The sequence below is a fragment of the Puma concolor genome, chromosome B3, assembly GCF_028749965.1.
Source record: "Puma concolor isolate L17-30 chromosome B3, mPumCon1.1.hap2, whole genome shotgun sequence".
In the NCBI taxonomy this organism is placed as follows: Eukaryota; Metazoa; Chordata; class Mammalia; order Carnivora; family Felidae; genus Puma; species Puma concolor.
The window spans coordinates 35,509,281-35,531,888 of NC_141672.1; the positions used below are offsets into that span (position 1 = coordinate 35,509,281).

The 22,608-nt window shown below is 33.4% G+C and overlaps 1 protein-coding gene across 18 annotated transcripts in view; it reads right to left on the reverse strand.

Moving 5' to 3' along the window:
* The window catches only part of GPHN (gephyrin), a 635,492-nt gene that overhangs the window by 157,973 nt on the left and 454,911 nt on the right, over positions 1–22,608 (reverse strand). For all 18 annotated transcript variants that reach the window (XM_086709482.1, XM_086709484.1, XM_086709476.1 and 15 more), the window contains one exon: positions 2,031–2,073. In XM_086709482.1, the coding sequence (XP_086565608.1) occupies positions 2,031–2,073 (43 nt within the window). The remainder of the gene's footprint in view (positions 1–2,030; positions 2,074–22,608) is intronic.

A 22,608-nucleotide genomic window follows, 5' to 3' on the forward strand; every position in this document is an offset into this window, starting at 1 on the left:
TGCAATATAGTAGTACAAGGCAAAGGATGAAACTAAGGGTGATTAAAGCAGACTAAATAAGCAATTAGATATTGAAGTTAAGAAGTTCAGAGGTAGACGGGGTGCCTGGGTGGCTCAGTCGGTTAAGTGTCTGACTTCAGCTCAGGTCATGATCTCATGGTCCGTGGGTTTGAGTGCTGTGTCGGGCTCTGTGCTGTCAGTTCAGAGCCTGGAGCCTGCTTCGGATTTTGTGTCTTCCTCTCTCTCTGCCCCTCCCCCACTCACGCTCTGTCTTTATCAAAAAATGAATAAACGTTAAAAAATTTAAAAAAATTAAAAAAAAAAAGTTGAGAGGTAGAACAGCTCATGGTGATGAAAGAGCCTTGGGTGTGGCTATGAGCGTGACTACGAGTTACCAAAGTGGTGTTGAAAGGAAAGACCTTAAACTTATAGATAGGTTACAATGTTGGATGGGCTCTCTATATGGATCTAAATGGCTATATGGACCATGTACATGACTATGACATCCTAAGAAAACATGATCAGGAAAACCTGGACCACTGTGACGTCCATCCAAAGTGATTAATAGTCTATAAGCCAGTAAGAACATAACTGAAATGAAAGACATTCTAACAACACAAAAATCCATGATAAAGGTGTAAGAAGATTCAAAGAAATCTGTTGTCAGTAAGAAATTATTTTTGTTCCTAACCATCATAATCACTATCAATGATCCATCATCATCTTGGGATCAACAATAAATAGAAATCATACAGTAATCATCATAAATGTCATTTTAAAAGCTCATTTATCTGCATAGTTTTATTTTAGTGAACATTATATCATCACTCCCCTGACTCAGATTTCTCTCAACCTTAGGTCTTAGCAAGGGATTACAGAATGTTACATTTCTTATATTGAAGAGCCTCCCTCAAGTCACTTGTCTGTCAAATGTTGTGGAAACTTACAATGGTATACCAGTAAAATCTGTTTGCTTCAATTTATTTTTATACAACTTTAATATAAAAGTCCTGGGCAAGTAATTGCAGTGTGCTTGCTTACCAACTCAAGGGTTTCAAGCTAACATAACAGATTCACAACACAGAAATGGGAAAAATTTACACTAAAGAAAATAAAACAAAACATGCATTTGTATCTATTTGAAGTTCTCCAATTACTTTTGTAACAGTTAAAAAAAATACAGATATTCTACTGGAAAATCATCCTGTTTACTAAAATTCCCAGTGGTGTAGGTATGCAAGAGACCCATTTAGTTATGTATGGCCCACGTGAACTTCATTTCTTGATAAAGATCAGGGAGAAGATAGGATGATGTCATTAATTTTAAGTGACAGAGAACAATATTAAATTATTAGCATTTATATAGTACTTTTCTCTTAGGATCCCCAAACTTTTAAGGCACAACCTCCCATGTTATATCATTTCAAGGATACAGGTAAGGAAAAGCTATTTACAGTTCCTTTTTATAAGATAGAAACATGAATAATACACAAAGTTAAAGGACTTCCAAGTTAATGTTATTAGTGATCAAACAAAAAAAATAAAATTAAGGTTTCTTCATCCTTGTTTCATGGCACTATGTTTGAAAACATGCTGCTTGTGAAAATAGGATATTTCAGGAATGAATTTGTATTTACAAGATGATTACAACTCCTCTTAAGAGTCACTTTTTTTTTTTTTTAAAGTTAGATGCTTACAGTGGATTTATATTATTATTTTCAGTTAGTCTATTTTCAAATGATTTTTGGCAGTGGGGCAGTTAAAGAGGGTTCTAATCACAGAATCATTGAGGAACTCATTACAATCTTAGTTATAAGTGCTATCAAAATTCTGGTGTAGGCTTCCAGAAATAACTGGAATGAAGGCAATATTCATTAACATATTGATAATATTCTTAAGAGGTAAAAACCCTAACATTTATATAAACTGACCCAAAATGCTCTTTTTCATTCTTTCACCAAAATATTTTTAAGCTCTCCTTCCTGTTGAACCACAGTCTTATAGTCCATCTGAAATGATGGCATACTTACTGGCTCTGAGAATGTTCTCCTTGCTGCTGCACCTGGACTGGACCTGCAAAGAGAGCATAAACTCAGTAATTTAGGGCTCAAAACACAGATAGCCAGATATGTATGCATACTTAATGGGCAAGCTCCTGAGGTTTAGGAGCAAAGGCTCAATATATCTCAGATATCAAAACATAGTAGTAAAAATATATTACATTTGTTTCCTATTTTTTGTCTTTTTCTTACTGTAAAGAAAGAGCAGACTTCTGAAAAAAACTGGGGGTACAACATTATAAATGGCACAGAGGCAAAACCAAAGGCAATTTTTTATTGATGTGTACTGAAATTAGTATATGGAAAAAAATGTTACAACATATTCAGGTGTGAATACAGACCCCTAATCTTAAGGCACTGTGATAACTCTTGACTAGACTAATAATGCAATCCAGGTAATAAAGTTGTAATAAAATATTCCATTGTAGTAATTTTAGTTGTACACATTGATAAGGGGAAAACAGAGAAATCCTCATATATAATATTAATGTGTGATTCCAATGACTTTTGTTACTTACTGATTATAATAATTGGTTATAATATTGGCTATGAAAGATGCCTTTGTTGGGAATCAATAAAACTGAACTCATTTATTTGCCAGTTCTTAGGTGTGAATAAAGTTTATCAATCAGAAACCCTTATGCTTTGATGCAAAAAGTTGATGTCCAAGCAGAACATTCTTTTAAATGTTACAAAAGTGTTGAATTCAAAAGCCACATTGGATGGCATACATGTTTGTTAATATCTGAGGAAACTGTATTTAAACTACACACCTCTTTTTTCCCACTCCCCAGCAGCTTGCCCCAAATGTATATATACACAACAAATTAATTTCTATTGCTTAACACAATCTACTATTGTAATGAAACAACTTATGAAAGAAATGTTGCAACTTAGGGTGGGTTATGGTTGTCCTTCCCTGAAAAGAACAATTGTTAATGTTTAAAGAAACAACAACAATAAAAAAAAATCACAAACATACACACAAGAAAAACACACACACACACACACACACACACCAAAAAAAGGGGAAAAAAGGGAAAAATAATTCCAGATGTTAAAGTTATTCCCTTTTGGCCCAGATTGTTTAGTTAGTTATAAGCTACACTAGAATGAAGAAACTAATCTGGGAGATAATATTCTTACATTCTTTTACTCAGAAGTTCTATTGAAAAACAATTATGGACCAAATGGGAAAGGAAATAATTAATGACTACTTAAAACAAAAATACAGGGAGAAAGACATGAGAGTGAGAAGAAGAAAAAGAAGAAAGAGAGGTCTGGGGAAATAAGTCTAGACAAGAGAAAAGAAAGTATGGGTTTATAGAAGGAGCCAATATGTGAATGCAAAATGTTCTGCTATTTCTTATTGAAAATTCATACTAAGAGAGTAAGAATCTCTAATGAACTTGCTGCAAAATAAACAAGCAAGTTTGTACACCATGGAATGAAAATAGGTGTAACTATACCACTACAGCCTTAAAGGAGAAAAGAAACAAACACTAATAGACAAATTAATAGACAAGCTTAATAAAGAGTTAAACTACATTTTTTTTAAAAATTTTTTTTTCAACGTTTTTTTTTTATTTATTTTTGGGACAGAGAGAGACAGAGCATGAACGGGGGAGGGGCAGAGAGAGAGGGAGACACAGAATCGGAAACAGGCTCCAGGCTCTGAGCCATCAGCCCAGAGCCCGACGCGGGGCTCGAACTCACGGACCGCGAGATCGTGACCTGGCTGAAGTCGGACGCTTAACCGACTGTGCCACCCAGGCGCCCCTAAACTACATTTTTAAAAGCAGTTCAGGGAACACAAGAGAAAGCTAATAGAGTGAGAGAAAAATCTGGGAGAGAGAAGGAAAAAAAAGGGGATAATGCTGAAAGACAAAAACAGAGTTCAAGGAAGTCAAATGGAAGTCAAGAAAGTCTTCAACAAGATGTAGAAACAGAAGGAGCCCAAACCCATAGCGCAAAGCAATGTTTGCGAATGGAAAGCAGCTCCTTTGATCAGTAATAGTTACTCTTAAGTCGTAGCCTCTATTCCTCCAGAGTTCATCTTTAAGCCCTTCCAATTTAGAGTGGAGCTAGTGTGTGGATAGAAACAAGAGATTTATAATGAACAGAGCATTTCAGATGAGTAGTTCAAATTGTCTCGTCAAATGTTTCAACAGATTTAGATGATGTCTAAATGGAAATGGTGGTGAAAAACTAGCTAGCTTTACCAAAAAGCTGAACCAAACCAAAACAGCAACAACAACAACAAAAAACCCTCTTCCTACTTTAGGTGGCTAAAAAATTAAAAAAAATGTTCATAGCATGAATTTAATAATGAAACCCAAAGTCTTGTTTTGTGGCACCTGAGTTCGTAACTATATATTTTGCAGAAATTTGGGTGATAAAAAATAATTCAGTTTCTGGAATGTGAGTATTCATTTTGGTTCACAAATTGCTAACAGCAGTGTAACCAATGTTTTCTCATTTACATTACACTGGCTATTTGACCTAGATTTGAGGAAAATCACTTAAAATCAATGATTACATGAACTTCTTTACTTTGGTGATCTTGAGTATATATTAAAAAATGAGAAAAATAATTTTAAGATATTAAAAATATATATGCAAAAGTGATGTCCCTCTTTCTTATACCATGAAACTGGTCACCTTTACAATATTTACCTAATTTTATAAAATCCCAATATGAAGATTTTTACCTAACTCACAGTGTAATGGGATTTACTTGAAAAAATAAAATCAAGAAACAATTACTGTTCTTATTCTCATATATATGGATTAGAAAGAAGGTAGCACAGGTTTGTCCCAAGTTTTACAGTTCACTTTTTTTTTTTTAAATCTTACAGTGGCTTTTTAGTCAATGGAAAAACAAAAAACAAAAAACAAAGGGAAGTCTGAAAAACAAAATAAAATTGACATTTTGACCTAATACCAAATTTATTGGGGATTAAAAATGAAAGGTATGGTGTTCGATTATCTATTACTTTATTTTATTGGATTATGTTATTTTATTACAATTAACATCTAACTTTATGGTGTTGAAAATTAACCCCCTTTGAACTGGAATTAAACTAAAATAATGTCTAGAAACAGCATTTATTATATTACAGTCAATGGAGGAAAAGAAAAACACAAGAGACTTACTGAAAACATAGGTATTCATTTACTAATCAAGACTGCTTTCAGACATCAAATAATTCATTTAATTCATTTCAACATGTGTTTACATGTATAATATAATTTTTGCTGAAGATCACATTGTACAGTAAGAAATCTTAAGCCATGAAACAGAAAACAAAAGGGGGGAGAGCATGTAATAATGGTAAAGAAAAAAAGTGAAAATGCTTTAAACAAAGCTGAGAAAATTTTAACAAACAACCACAATCTTTAAATACAGTTAGAGAAGTGACTTACCTTATGCTTAGGTCATAACAAGAATAGCACAGTGTTTAAAGTCAGCTCTTCATTATGGGAGGTACAATTGAAAGCCATAGGTTATAATAACATGAATTGCTACACAGAAATGAAGACTTTTTCAGCCCAACATGAAAAGCTAACTCTTATGGGAGAACATTTCAACTTATGTTTAATGCAGCATGAAGAACAATTGAGGGGGTAAACATCAAAAAACATGAATCTCACACCAATAAGAGAGACAGTCCAATCTCTCAGGAACACAGAATATTTAATCTGTGAGACTATAATCTGTGACACATAAGGGAAGGCACATCACTCTAACACTGAAAGATGCATGCATAATGTATAACCATCCACTGACAAGTCTCCCCACCCCATCCCACTCGTACACACACAAAACCATTAAGATACAGGGAAAAAATGTAGTGCCAAGCTGTTATGAAGAAAGCAGGACACACGGAAGCACAGCAGTGGTCATGTGATTTGAGAGGTGTTCTTCCCTTAAACCATCCCATCATCATGCTTATTTTAAAGAAGCCAGGAAAAGACCCCCTTCAATGCTGCAGTAGCTATGAGCCCCCAGCTTGAAGCTAGTGTGTGGAATTTTGATCACCGTTCCCTGCGATGTCAGGGGCTCTCCAGTGGAAGCCAGATGTGTAACACCAGTTAGTGGGGTACAATGTGTGAATAACAAACATCCTTTCCCTTCTGCATTTCACAGAAGTGAGGGAGGAGAGAAACAAATAAAATAAAGCCCATGTTAAGAATAGATTCATAACAATATAAAGATGTATAAATATTAAAATGGAGATTACATTTGATTGCAGGTTAGCACAACTCAGGTTACATAAAAACTGCCTCAATTTTGCTGCTCACCAGGCTAATATGTATTCTTTCTCCTTGCAAATATTAGGAATAAATCTATACAATATGGTTCATACTGAAAAATTCTGAGTGGTTGGTCATATGGGGTCAAAGTCGAGAACTAAAGAAGTTGTCTTTGATGGACATTGAGAAAGCCCTATCTTTCTATTTTTAGCATCATTTTACTGGTCAGCAGTCACATTTTAAATTAGAAATTAAGCTTCTGTATATCTGCTTACTTATGTAATTTGAGAAATTCTATGGCAATGGTGTAGAAAGATAATTTAAATTTTAATCTTCTTACATTTTAAAAGACAAACCACAACAAAGACTACCTATTTAGAAACGGTTACTAAATTTCCTATGTACTCTTCTCTACTGTCAAAACTTATTTTAACATGGGTTGCTCCTGTCAATAGGGTATATCAGCTCCTTAGAAAAAACTTCAACTTTGCTTTCCTATTATTGATAATAGTAGTTAACTTCATCTGTTTTTTTATTCATATGTGACATGAAATTTAGTTAGATTTTTAATAATGCAAAGATTATTTACTTATATTACCATTTCCTCTCCCTCATCTATTCTTAGCAAGCCAGAATATCCTGACCTTCCCTTTAGCATGTCTTTATTATTTTAGGCTCTAGGCCCTCCTTGAATCTCCATTTCCTTACAGGGGAAATAAAGATTGTTAAACGGCTCAAAGGAAATAAGACATGTATCAAGGATTTTAAGCTATGAAGATAGAAACAAATGTCAGTTATGATGTTATGATCAGTGGAGGAACTGACAGTTGTAAAATAATTATAATTATATCCTCCTCATTGTAACTTGATCATTAGCTAAAATGGAGGCAAAGTCTTCTTTCTGAACCCCCAAAAGAAATAAAACCCATGTACAGTTATACGCTTTCCAAGAGAGATTGACCAAAACTTTGGAAATGTCATAGCCATATGGCCATACATATTGGTAGGAAAGCAAGTTTTATATATATACGTTATATATAAAACTTTTATAAAGAATATATAAAATCTAAGGCTTGCAGGAAAGTCTGAACTAGCTCCTCTAGAATATTTCTTGTACTCTTGAGCTTTTAGACTAAATGAGCTATTTATTCTGTCTGGAATACCTTTTGCTTATTTTCTGATCCAAATACTACTTGTCCTTTAAGATCTAGCTTAAAATGTGCCAGCTGCAAAAACTATTCCAAAAGTTCCTTAATCAGAAGTTATTTCTTCTTTCCCTAAGTTCTTTATTTTCAAAGTTTTATTTATTTATTTTTAAGTAGGCTCCACATCCAATGTGGGGTTTGAGCTCAAGACCCAGAGATCAAGAGTCATATGCTCTACCTATTGAGCCAGCTAAGTGTCCCACCCTAAACTCTTTTAATTTCTTTATTGAAATACAATTTACCTACCATAAAATTCACCCATCTTACGTATATAGTTTGATGAATTATAATAAATCCCCATGGTTGCACAACCATCAATCACCAGATTCTAGTTTTAGGTTTACCTAAATTCTTAAAGCCTCTTATCTGAACTTATATTATGAGTTACCATAGTTATTTATATTCCAATTATTGATGTGGGTCCCCAAATGTACTACAGGTTCTTGGAGGGAAAGGATATGGCTTTAATTCTCTTTATATTTCCTACTATGTCAAATATAGTGCTCTGTACAGAGTAAACATTTGCTAATTCTTAATGTTTATTTTGTAGTAATCATAGTTTTTTTTTTCAAATTCAGCACATTAAAATTTATTTTTTATAGTACAAGTATGATCACAGTCACTCCTGTACCATCTTAAGAATGATTTTTACTTAGCTGGGTGGGCTCATATTAAGAAATGTAATATAAAAAAGCATGTGGATTATAGCTAAGACATATCTGAGTTCCCTACAGAATGATCTTCAGAATTTGGAAAACACATTATTAATATTATTTAAGGTTAATCAAACAGTGACATTTGGACTCCAATAACGGTTATTCTACACCAAAAATTTTAGGTCAGGTTAAGCAGACTCCTTATTTTCTAAGAGAAAAGGGCATTCTATATCTCATATGGTGAGGTCACTAGAATGACAGCGATGATAGAGATGTTTGATGTAGTTTGGCTCTTTGACTTTGACTTTTCTACCCTACTTAACTTATTTAAGAGCAGTGTGCCTCTGAAAGAACAAACTTCTTTGAATACCATTTACTCATAAAAATAAAACTTAAGAAGACAGAAAAAAGGACCTCATTGGCATGTACTTAGATTACTTGCCTCTTCAGCCTACCCAGAAACAGAAGGAAAGAAAGGTTTGATTTAAACAACATTAAGCCAACAACTCTACAATCTCAGACTTTTAAAGTTCTATTTCTTTACCATCTCAATTCTTATATCAAAAATGGAGAATTGGTTTAGAAAAGCTCTTTCCATAGTTCCATTCATTCATCACTTTATCTGGATAAATTAGGGTACAAGTATTTGGCTTATCTGAACCTAATGACAATTCATTTGTATTTAATTAGATTTATATTACCACAACACATATTCAACTGAGGAACTCAGAGTTTTGCTTTATGACATGAAAGGCAGCATGATACTCTGGAGTCTAGTGGTATGGTTTCTGATGTTGGTTTTTTCTATTCTTAGCTGTGTGACCTCAGACATGACATTTAACATCTTGGAGTTTTAATTTTCTTATCCATAAAATGGGGAAAATTAAGTAGGATATTGTTTGTGAAAGTGAAAACTATTATAAATGAAAAAGAACAATACAAGTCTAAGTCATCATTATTATCCTTACGTAGATTTCAAGTCACTTACATTTACTTAGGTAGAATCTGAGATACAATGACAATAAAGAATTTGCTCCATATCATGCCATGAGTCAGTGACAAATGACAGACTATAATTGCCAATTTCTAGACTAAAATTTCAGAAAAAGGCTGAGTTAAAGTCTGAAGTTACCTTTGCAAGGATTAATCTAATGCTGTGCTGTATGATTTTACTCAAGCTATCTTAATTCTATGGGACTTAGTTCCCTCATCTGCAAAATGAGAATGTTTCCAGGGGTATCAACTGAGGATGACAGGAGCCCTTGAGAGAACCTGTGGATAAAAGTAAGGAGTTCATTTACTGGGATGGAGAAAAAAATTAAAATTTTTATATTCACCAACCTAATTAAATTTTATTAATTTCTTCCATTATGAGCTTAGGAGACAAACCACAGTAATATTAGCAGGATCTATTACTTCAAATTATTATGGATGTCTTAAAATATTGTTCATATTGACCAAGATTTCAAATTACAGTAGTGTAATGACTTGCTGCTAGATTTTGTTTAGTGTATTTTGAAAGAGGCAGTATTATTACACAATTTGTTTTTTATAGATATTTCTATGATTTTAATTTCATTAGTCTTTGTAATTGTACATATTTTATTTTATATATTTAAAAGTACTTTCTGAAAAGAAGTCTGTAGGCTTTACCAGATTTCCAAATGGCTCCATAGGAGAGAAAAGGTTAAAAAATTTTGAAATAGACAATTTCCAAGCTTCCTTTTATCTCTAGGATTTTGTTGCTCTAAGAAATCTCTCCTACATCCATCTGCTGCTCTTTGGCAAATCATATATAAAAGAAGTTTTTCTTTTTTTGAGAACAATTATATAAAATTGGTAATGAAATTAACCAATTGCCCATTTAATAGCCCATCTAAGAAACAAAAAGAAATATGGTTATCAAAAAGTTATGAGCTCAGGCTTATAAAAAGTTTCTGCTTCACTTGCTCTTTTCCCATTGGTTTAGATATTTAATTACATGGAATAATCATTAAAAGTCATCACATTTAAAACTCCCTAACAAAACATGAACTTCCACACACACACACACACACACACACACACACACACACACACACACGTATTTATCCACAACTAATTATTTTTTGAACTTTTAGTCATGTGGTGAACACAGATAAGAGCAACAAAGCTATTATCTATGTATAACATAAGCCTTTTCAGGCACACAGTATCTGTAAGCAATACAATTTTACAATCTTTTCCAGAGGACTATTTGTAACTGTTTCCCCACTGTTACATGAATTATTATTATCTTAAATTCCACTGAGCTTTCTTAATTTCTAGGTAAATGTGAAGAATTTTTCTTTCTCAGTATTGACTTCTTCTAAAAGAAGCTGGAACTATAGCAGGTTACACAGTTGGTGAAATGAATTATAATTAACACTTAAAATCAAAAGCCTATTTATGCTGCTTTATAGGTAACTTGGTGAGTTCCTTATTCTCAAAGAGAATAGTATGATATGCAGAACATAACTAAGAACAGAACTGGTTATCACCATAACTCAACAGAATACAAATTCAGATATCAATGGTGAATATCCTTAATGTATTATCAATGAAGCTTTAATTTTAAATTGAGTCACTCACAATGATTTTAAGAAAATTGTAAATCTCAGGCTGGTCTCTCTTTGGTACCAACAATATTTTTGAGTTGATGTTTGTTCTGAGAATTTTGACGTTGAATTAGATAAATATAAGGGATATATACTACCTAATCATCTGAATATATATATTCAGACTAAACTGAATAAACTAGTTTTTGACTGGTAGGGATTTCAGATTATTCTTGACACCATTTCTCAATCTTTAGATGAATAATTAATTACTTTATAGTGTAACTTGTCTTCACTCTAGAGATGACAAAGCAGGGGTTGTTACTGGCTTTAGATCAAACAGTAAAGTAGTAATGAAACTTAGCCTTCCTGACTTCCAAATTCATTTCTCTGTACACCAGTAAATGACCCTATCTTTCTAGCCTACCGGTGGCAATCAGTGCATTCCTAATCAGACCTTGAATTTTCATTGTCTTTTGCTCTTGACTATTTCTCGTAGCAATAAGAACCACTCAGAATAGGCAGGTGGATGCAGGAGTGAAGGAAAACTGGTATGGTGAAAGGCAGTTTGGGGAGTAGCACTCTGGAGACAGCCTGCCTGGATTTGAATCTTGGCTCTACCATTATTAGTTGTATAACAGTAGGTAAGTTACAATCTCTTTCAGGTCTTTGTTTTCTAATATATAAAATAACAGCAATACCTATCTCATAGGATTTTTATGAAGAAAGTGAGACAATATGTGTCAAGTGTTTGAGTAGAAGAGTATCTGGCTCAGTGTGAATGGTATATAGGTATTAGTTTATTACTGTGTTTGTTGTTACTATTGTTTGGATGATACTCTGGACCTGTAATTCAGAATGTTAGCTAATTTCTTTTGCTACCAAGAGCAACAACAGTTGCTCTCAAAAATAAGATCAAGTAAGATCTATTCAAGTATCTGAATAGAAAGTTTAAAAAAAAACACCATGAACTTTATGGGTTTATGACCTAGAGCCTAAAAGACGAATATAGTTAATAATATAAAACTCTGAATTATTAAGCATTTGTAATTATTATCATTTTCTGGCACTTCTGGAAGAAAGTCACATTGGCTTTCATTAAACATGAGTTTTAAGAATACGGAGTTTTTAACTAGATTTAATATTCTCCTTGGTTTTCATTTAAGGATAGCAGAATATGCTGTAGGCAAGGAAACGTTTTCCCTTCTTCTTTTCTAGGTTCTTTGGCAGGTGTAATAATTAAATTGGCATAAGACAGATTAACAGGAGAAAAACAAATTTAATTTTGTATATACAGAAGCCCCAGAGACATAAGGCTCAAAGAAGTGACCAAAACAATCAGCTTTTGTACCTTTGAGATAGAGAAAGAATAAATCTGTGAAGAATTGACAGGACAAAGGGGTTTGGGGTTAGGGTAGTAAATTAGTGAAGTAACAAGGTTTGTTTATATAGCTTTCTCGGAGCTAAATTCCCTATTTCTGGTGATAAGGATGCCTTCAACACTTCCAGTACAGGGAGGGTCCTTTCACATGGGAGATTTATTTCTGCTTTCAGGGGGACAAAGGAGGGTTAGAGTATCCTTCTTGAACTGGCTGTTTCTTAAGTTACTTTAACTCAAAATAATCAATATGCTATATTTTGGGGTGGCACATAAGGAGGAGCAGAATATGCCCCTCCAAAATGTACCTTTTTGGTATAAAGATTTTTTGAGCTGATTATTTTGAGAAACACTAGACACAAGAAGTTCTGAAAAGAAAGTGGAAGTTACCCTTTGGTAAAGGAAATTCGTATTTATAAAAGAAATATATAAGATTGTCTCCCTCTCTGTACCTGAAGAGAATATTATCAATGGAAACGACATAGATACAAATCTGTTTAATAAACCTTACTCTTATTTACTGTGTTTTTTTCTGGTAACCTCCCCAGAACTGGCCTCTCTGCCTCCACTTAATTTTGTCTTTGGCTAAAGATGGTATTTAAGTTGGTGGTTTAGGCTATCTTGGGGAGTTACTCTCAGATATATATGAGGTATACATTTTAATAAACTTCTTTTTGTTTATCTCTTGTTAATCTGTCTTTTGTTACAAAAGGTCTTAGCCAAGGACTCAGAAAGGTAGATGGAAAATTATTTTCTTCCCCTAACACATTCTTAAATGTTATGTCATATCATTTACTTATTCATTAAAAAACGACAACTACTCCTGCTTCTACTGAGTATAATACACCATATAAGAATTGGCTACATAGTTTTCCTTTCTCAAAGGCTGTTGTACTGCAGTTTTTATTTTTCTAAATGTTTAACAGTACACATAAGGCACATGGAAGATATACAAAGGCAAAGACATTTCTATACTATATTAGTAAAACAGCAGTGGGTTAGAAAATGTTTAGGATGTTCCTTTGAGGACTGGAGATAAGAACTAAATTTTCTAAAGCCTTATACTGTAACCATGTGTGGTATATACTATGTTAATCAAGTCTGTTATGACCTAACCAAGTAATAAACAGTTTACAGATGTAGTTTGATATTATTAGACTCTTGCTTCCATTACACATGCCCTTTGCATTTTCTCTGAATTCTCAAGTTTTGGATGTCTGGGCTAAATCAAATGGAAAAGCAGAAAATCCATTGCCATTAAAATTAAATATTTAGCTTATAAAGAAGGGATAACTGTGTTAGAAGTTAATTTTTTTTAAAAAAAGGTAAACTCATGACTCTCATACAAATATAAAATGAACATATGTCAAAGATTTCTATCTAAGTGTTAGTAAGAGAACCAGAAAAATGTTCCCATTGGTTCAAAAAAGAATTAAAAATACCTCACACACATGGGCCATCAGGAATGTTGACATGAACTTTCAGATCAATTGAACAAAAATCATTTGCATCTCCAAATACACACGATGTTTATTCCTATGGATTAGAATAACTTCCATGACTATTTACATATTACAATTTAGTGTTGTACAATAGCTCAAAGAAGGGAGAAGACGATCCAGAAGGGTACCCTAGACAAGACAGCCAAAAATAAGTCTTGTCTATTTCAAAGTCTTTCACAATTTTACCTGAGAAATTTATGGCGTGGGAGTACCTATTGATAGAATTTGTCTATTAACTGAATTCTAGCTTATTTTTGAGTTTGTTCCCTAGTGTATACCTTTGGTTTTTAAGATTGTATGAAATACCTTCTGTAGTCACTTTCAAATGGACTGTAGATTTTGTCTTGACTATAATATTAAAATAGTGGTTTACCGTATTAAAAATGGAATAAATTTACATGAGATATACATTATATCTTTTAAGCGTCTGATTTAAAATATAATTTCCAAGGCTTAATACACAAAAATTTTTTGTAGTTTCTTTTTTATCCGTTTAGTGAAAACTCAGCTTGAAAACGAACTTTATTTGGTCAAGATTCAATCATGAAAAATTCTCGAGAGAAAGAAAACAACCCATTAAAATAAAAGAAATTCAATGTAAATATATTGGCCATGAATTACTATGTAATTAAGCATTATATTTTCTGATTGAAGTTTCCTTTTAGACTTTTTTAAATAGAAAAAGCTAAATAGCCATGTGTAAAAATTTTTGAAGAAAAAGGGATATTCTTAGAACATTGTTAAATTTAGGTTTATCAAGGGGCGCCTGGGTGGCGCAGTCGGTTGAGTGTCCGACTTCAGCCAGGTCACGATCTCGCGGTCCGGGAGTTCGAGCCCCGCGTCAGGCTCTGGGCTGATGGCTCAGAGCCTGGAGCCTGTTTCCGATTCTGTGTCTCCCTCTCTCTCTGCCCCTCCCCCGTTCATGCTCTGTCTCTCTCTGTCCCAAAAATAAATAAACGTTGAAAAAAAAAATTAAAAAAAAAAATTTAGGTTTATCAGTATTTTGAGGTATTCCAGCTCACTTTAATTACCTTGCAAAATTTGCATTTGCTCTATATACATTCCTGGTTCTACTCCCTCATACTAGTGTAAGTTCACATTTATTTAACTCATTCTCAGGATGAAGAGGATAGGCAAGATTATTTTAGATGTGCGCCAATCTTTATTTCAAATTAAGCTTGATAGCTGTAGGTCCAGGAACATGTGCTAATTTGATCTACTAAAGTTAGAGACTTGCATATGCAATGAATCCTTCTTTAAGTAGACAAAAAATATAAAATTGTGCTAACTACAGACCTTGGATAAATTACTCAACTGTTTAAGCATTGGTTTTCACATGTTACAAAAATCAGGATAATGATAACATTCATTTACTGAAAGAATACTTCTTGAGCACCTACCCAATGCCAGGCTTAGATCTAGGTGTGGGGTAAAACATCAATAAGATTGACAGGGACCTTGGTACCATGGAACTTATATTCTAATAGGAGTAGACAGATAATAAACACTTAAACTATTTAATATGTAAATGAGTAAGACAGTTTCAGCTAGCAATAAATGCTTATGAAGAAAATAAAAGATAGTAAAGGGATTGACAGGGTAAAACTGTTTTATTTTATTTTTTGAAAACTTATTTAGTTTTGAGAAAGAATGAGAGAGAGAAAATGGGGAAGGGGCAGAGAGAGAAGGAGAGAGAAAATCCCAAGCAGACTCTGCACTATCAGTACAGAGACTGATATGGGGCTTGGTCTCATGTACATGAGATCATGACCTGAGCCGAAATCAAGAGTTGGGACGCTTAACCAACTGAGCCATCCAGGGGCCCTGTGGGTAAAGCTATTTTAGATAGAGTGGACAAGAAAAATTTCTCTGAATAGGTGTCATTTGAGTTAAGATCTGAGATACCCAGAGGAAGATCAAAGAGAAGAACTGCCCAGATTGAGGGAAAAGCTAGTAGTATGCAAAGGCTTGTGCTTTATTGAGTTTCCACCTCATTGGACTATTTTGAAAATTAAATAAACAAACTAATGCAGGTAGAACATTTGATCTATACCTGACATTTAATAAAGGATAAATATGTTATCTCTGATGATAATAATAGAGGTGAGAATGATAATGACTATGATGATTATGATACCAACTATCAAAAGTCAGCTACTGGAACTATTCTCGTCAATCCTTCTTAGTCTGGAACTGACCAAAGAAGAGTGTTGTAATTTGTCAAAAAGGCCAAGGATTGGTAATGAAAAGAGACATGGTATGTGTTTAGACTTAGGGTTCCAGCTAAGTGGTATATAAAAATGCCTTTTGAAAATAATTTGATATTTCATAAAAATCAATGAAGTTATCTCCGATAAAAGAGAATACTTTTTTGAAGTTTTACTATAAATTTCTGCATAAAAGCTCTTGTGATACCATATTGTTATTAATCTGTGATAGCTACTATACTTGTTAGTATTCTTCAGACAGTGGATTTATAATTAATTAGAAGTGTTGAAGCATTTTCAAAGTTTATTAAAAAAATGTATCACATGGGCAAACTAAAGAAAGCTGAGTTATAAAAAACTTCTATGCTTAACAATCATCAATACTCATGTCCAAATCACATTGGGCTTCATTTGGAACAGAACAATGTTATTAATCATGCCAGGGGGGTGTTTTGGTTCAGTGTTAGTTCTTTTTGTTACTTTTGCATTCCTGTTTCGTTCCTTTTGATTTCCTATATATTCCTAGTATAGATCTATGGTATTATGGTTTGGTTGGGGTCCGTAAGAGCAGTTTTTGAGATTTAGCTCCTACTTTTGTCCAGTTTATTTATTGTCTCAGCAAAATAAACAGGAAAATGATCATATATGTGTGTGTGTGTATATGTATACATATACATATACACACACACACATGCGTATATACACACATACCTAGTATATAAACAGCTTATTGAAGGAGTTCAAATATCCTTAGAACAAATATCCTCAAAGTGTGCCACTTAGACATGGACTATTTTGAGCTGAAGGCAATCAAGACGCAGTGGGCTTAAGCGAAACTTCTGCCTCTCCCGTAACTACCTAGAAGAATTTAAATTGGGGGTCTTTCTCAGAATGAGAGTTTTTACATTACATAAATTTTATCTGAGTGACCTATATCTATGGCAGGACAAACATCTAATCACCAAACATCTGCTCTTTTTCTTCTTACTGCCCCGTGAATTGCCTTCCTTCCTTTTGAAGCCCAAGCCCTTATCCCATTCCTTAGCTCAGGGTAGCATAAATACCTCATTTTACATTTCTGACTTGACTTTGAACCTCTTGAGTATGTGAAATTCTCTTATGTACAAAATTAAATTTTTCTCCTGTTAATCTGTCTCATTTCAATTTAATTCTTAGACAAGCCAAAAGAAACTTTGAAGGTCAGAGAAAAATTTTTCCTTCCCAACAATACATATACATATAGTACATGTATGTGTGTGTATTTTTCTCTCCACTAGCACATACCAAAAATCACTGAAATCATGCTACTAAATCAGTGTTTTTTTTAAAAAAAAATATAAGCAGGAACATATCAGTTTGTCACAGGAGCAAAAGGGATGATGAGAAATATAGTACCATTCCAATGCAGGGTTAATATAGGCCATATATGTGGAAAGAATATATTTCTGATATATTTCTAATTTTCTATCATATAATGTATTGTTCTTATATAATGAAAATTCTATGCAAAGGGAACTTGAGCTTTGTCACAATTCCTTAATAGAAAAACATGTTAAAAGATCTAAAGAAATTACAGTAAAACATGAACATTTGCTAAATCTAGGTGGTCAGTATATGGGTGTTTTTTATTTATTTATTTTTGTATATTGGAAATATTTCATTAAAAAATGAGAACTATAAAAGAAAAGATAAAAGGGAACTGATTCACCAAAGGACACTTACATGAAGCTGCCAATACCCATAAACCTTTTAGTGTAGACTTCTCAAATTTGGAATTTGGGATCATCTGGATACTCTTTTGCCCTCTTTAGTCTAAGAACAAACACAGTGCCAATGTTTACAAGTCATATACTTTCATTATTTTTCCTCCACTAAGTATATATTAACTGAGAATGTTGTTAAACTGTAACTGCTGTCCTTGACAGTTTAACTATTAACCAACTTACTCCCTCTATCCTTTCAGGGCTGCTTCAGGTAGCTTTGCTGTGCCCTGAATTGCTCAGCTGTTAAATGAGGAATAGAGTGAAGTCAAACTCTGCAGAAACTCATTCAGCAGAGCTTTCCAACTCTTAAATCTCTTATACACTAGCTATTCTTACATTTTTTCCACATAAGGAATCCTTCAATGATAATTACTCCTTCTATATATGCTTCTTTATTTTTTATTTACTCTATAACTCTGAGGAAACTCCTACTTTCTCTTTTCTTCAATTCACTTATTATTTCTGTTAAATTTTAACAATTAACATGGGGGAGTTCAAGAGTGATTTTTTTCTCTTTTCTTATCTATGTTCTTCACTGAACATATGAAAAACAAGACAGAAGCTATTGAAAATGAAAGAAAAATACAAACTGATGTTGAAAATGAGACACTTGATCTTTAAAAAAATTTCTAAAATTCAAAACTGTTAGTGTAATATAGACTGACCATTATAATTTTTGTTAAAATCAGTCTCATTCAATTGTTGACAGATTTATTTTGAACCATCAACACATCCTTCTTCAGTCCTCCCCTGCATACATATCTGCAATAATATATTTAGGATTAGTTTATAATCTATAATGATAGAACAGCTGTGAAGCAACTGGCTTTACAAATCTGTAACCCTGAACTCATTAGTATTATGTTTTAATGCAACTAAGGTGAAAAAGGTACATATATTCTTTTTATAAATAGTTTTTTCACAGGGTCACTGTATGACTTAGAAATTTTACAGTAGAAATGTTATAATACCTAATTCATTTATGCTAGTTTCATCCAGATTATCTCTCCCATACTCCTGTGAATTAGTTGGCTTAGAATTTGGGCACAGTATATGTTTGGGTCACCATATTCAAACACTAAAGCAGCTACACTCATCCCATTTTGTTCCTTTACAGCAAACTGAGATAAACATTCACTTTAACAGAAATTATTAAGGTTGATACTCCTTCTCAGTGGCTGAGATGGGTTGGGTTATTATTCATTGAAAAGGGAAAGGAAAACAAGAAACAACTAGAGATAAAGAAGACAGGTAGTTTCTGTTAACACACACACACACACACACACACACACACACACACACACACGGAAAGGGAAAAGACACAGAAAAAAGTGGAGTGTAGGGAACTGCACTAAGAAAGTAGGTGAATGTAAATGAGGTAATAAATAACAGAATGGGGATTCTTATAGATTATTCTCTTCACACTTCTTACTTTAACGTTCAAAACACATGGTAGACCTTAAAAACACCAATATCATTCCTGATCTCAAACTGTCTTTTAAAGTCAATAGGCCATAGTCAAAAGGCATAGCTTATAAAATTTTAAAAGGTGTACGTGCATGTAAGAGAAGACAGAATCACATCATGACTAATCACAAGAGCAGAATTTCTCTTTGTGGATGGGATGCTTAAAATGAAGCCAAAGTGATTTCCAACATAACTTAAAGCAATGACACAGTATGACTACATCTACCAGGATAAATGATTCAGTAAAGCAAAGTCCAAGTAGATAGCTCTAGTTGGGGAACATGACCAAGCCTTTGAAACAGAGTTCAGTTATGTTTGAAAGTTAGTTAATAAATTACAAGTTAACTGTCAATTAATTGTAAGTGACAATATAATGATACAGATGGACTGAAAAAGTGGTACTTACATGCCCAAGAACACTTTAGAAATACTACTATCACTGACATATAATAGTGAGGTTATAGAGACCCTTGTTATATGGTGTCAGCAGAGGTTGAGTGAATAACCCAAGATTATTTTGACTTGTCCTCTAACTCTTGAACTGTGTTACATGGCTCTAAGACAGATGACTTGGGGAGATTAAAGATAAACTTGCTATGTATAAAGAAACGGAAATGAGCTAAAGGAAGGCACTTAGATGCTTCTGAGCTTTCTGCTCATACAACACTTTTTGTTTGTTTAAACTTCATTAACTTATATATCAAAGGTTGGAATAATTGATAGCTGTATGGTTCAATTGCTGTACTAACAATAATTTTCATTGGGAACATCCTGATATAAATTAAGCAAAACTTAATAATTTATGCCCACAAAAATAATTTAGGAATATAAAGATTAAATGCCCAATTTCAGGACCATTCACTTGTTTCCCACCTTTTTGAGATGAAACTGTTATTTAAAAGTAAAAAAGAAAAACATTTTTCCCATTGGAAAAATAGCATCCAGTTTATTTTCTGGTAAGTAAAACATGCACATATGAAACAAGATAATGGTTAATGGAACTAATGAAGGGTGCTGATCACTTGATCATTAAACCAATGCTCCCATTTAAAATATTGAAGGCAATTATAAAGTTTGTTTAAAGATTTTGGAATTGTCATGGATATGAGGGATACGGAATTGTCATGGATACATATTTGATATATTTAAAGCTGGATGATTAGTCTGTGAAATCTGATGGTAAGACAATTAAAATCAGTCTTACTTGGACCCAAAGTACTTCTGACTCTGAGCCAAATATTTGAGATTGAAGATTGATTCAATGTTTCCTCATAGCAACCTCTTGCATGTCCCAGTGGCATCTTTTTTTTTCCCTTTCCTTACTCTCCCACTCATGTATATTCTTAAAGGGATGCCTACCTCTAACAACTGAGAAGCACCTGTGACTAATTTAGCAGCATCTGACTGCAGGAGACCATTTTCTGCCACCGTTCCCACTTTTATTCCTGGGGAACTCCCTTCTCTGTCAAGCACTGCACAGTTCATCATTAATTACTGCAACTTCAATACTGAGTTCAAAAGGCTAGTTTGCTATAAGAACTTTTCTTTCAATGCAGATACACACAGCAGCCTTCTCAAAGAGCCATGCATCAGTTCATGCCATGCTTCTTAACAAGAACAGTTAGGCATGGTAGCCCAAACAGAATTAGATTTAATTGCTGTGTGCTGGGATAATAGCAAGTTGCCAAAGAGGAAAAAAAAAGCAGCAAGCTTATTTTTATGATTCTAGGCAATATTGAGTACAGAATGCCATGGACTAAATTTCAAAAATAGACCTTTCTTTTCTGATCCTAAGGAAGATTTAGAAATAACACAAGGAAAATTGCTAACACAATTGAAAACTATGTTCTCATGAAACTATGAAAGTCCATATGAATCTAAATTCCTTTCAGGGTTTCATGGAATATGAATCCAAAAATATCCTTAAGGTCTTTTTGAATTCACCCTTCTTTTGTAAGTTGCTACTTATGCACTGAACTATTTAATATGGGAAAGTCAGAATAAATCACCTCTTCTTTAAATACTGAAGCAGAAAAGGGAATGAAAAACCAGGGCTTGTTTTCTTTCTCCATCATTCCCTTTCTTTTTTAACCCCCTTCCTCTTGTTTTCATTCTTTTTTTTCCCCTTAAAATGCAAAACATTTGAGTACCAACATAGCTACTACTTCTTTTCTTTTCCCCTCTCAATTCCAAGGGATATATGCAACATTGGTTTTCCTATGCATAACACGTATCTAGCTCTGTTTTATTATAAAATATTATATTTTACATAATAATCTATTTTTCATAATTCTTCACTTTCTATAGTAATAAAAGTCACATGAAAATTAAGTCAAAAGTATTTTTTTTTAAATTTTTTTTTTCCAACGTTTATTTATTTTTTGGGGGACAGAGAGAGACAGAGCATGAACGGGGGAGGGGCAGAGAGAGAGGGAGACACAGAATCGGAAACAGGCTCCAGGCTCTGAGCCATCAGTCCAGAGCCTGACGCGGGGCTCGAACTCACGGACCGCGAGATCGTGACCTGGCTGAAGTCGGACGCTTAACCGACTGCGCCACCCAGGCGCCCCAAGTCAAAAGTATTTTAAAGGGTAGTAGATTCACAAATAATGCAAGCACATGTATTTCAAAGGATGTATGTAGCTTCAATTTATCATCCAATGCGTTGATATTTACTCCTGGATATAAAATTCCTCACTGAACCTAAACATGAGTCTGGGTTCCCAAAAGATTTAAGCTGAAGAGAAGTTAATCAGTATGATAAAAATGAGCATACCTATCAAATACTGACATTATATATATGTAACTATACAAGGTGAGCTTTTTAAAGCCAATAGAAAGGATGGTACCATATATTCCCCATTTTTTTTCTAAGTTAGCATATTGATGATGATAGGGTATATCTTATAGAAAAGCCCTCAACTCTCTATAATTTTTAACTCTGTAATTTTTGATAAAAATGAGAATAAAATGAATATTCTTAGAGAGATGCTGTGAAAAGATAAAATGATATTAAAAAACCTCTTGAATAATAAACATAGCACACACAGGATTATTAAGCCTGTAAATATTATACATTAATCTATTTTGGAAAATGATAGCTGCAATTGTTAAATAGCGTAGGAAGAATTTATTAGATAAACACAAGCAGGTGGCTAAAAATACATGGTAAAGACTATTAGTTTGATTAAAATATGCCCTTATATTCAACTGAGCGGACTTCAAAAAATACATAAAATTACTTTACATAAACAATATCACCTTTGCATATGTTGTTCATTCTAACCTATGATGCTTACTGGAGTCCTCTTTCTTTCAGGGTCTCCTATATCACTCAAATGTGTTAGATAACTTAGCAGAGCAAAGGAGAGCAGTTAAAAGGTGAAAATTTGCATTCTTCTTCAATAAGTAATGTTAATAAAGAGTAACATCATGCTTTGCCTTTGTCCCTCTTTTCCAAAAGGGTCTGTACTTGGCAAATAAATTAAATGAAACTACCACCAACTTAGAATAACTGACACAATCTCTATCTAGACA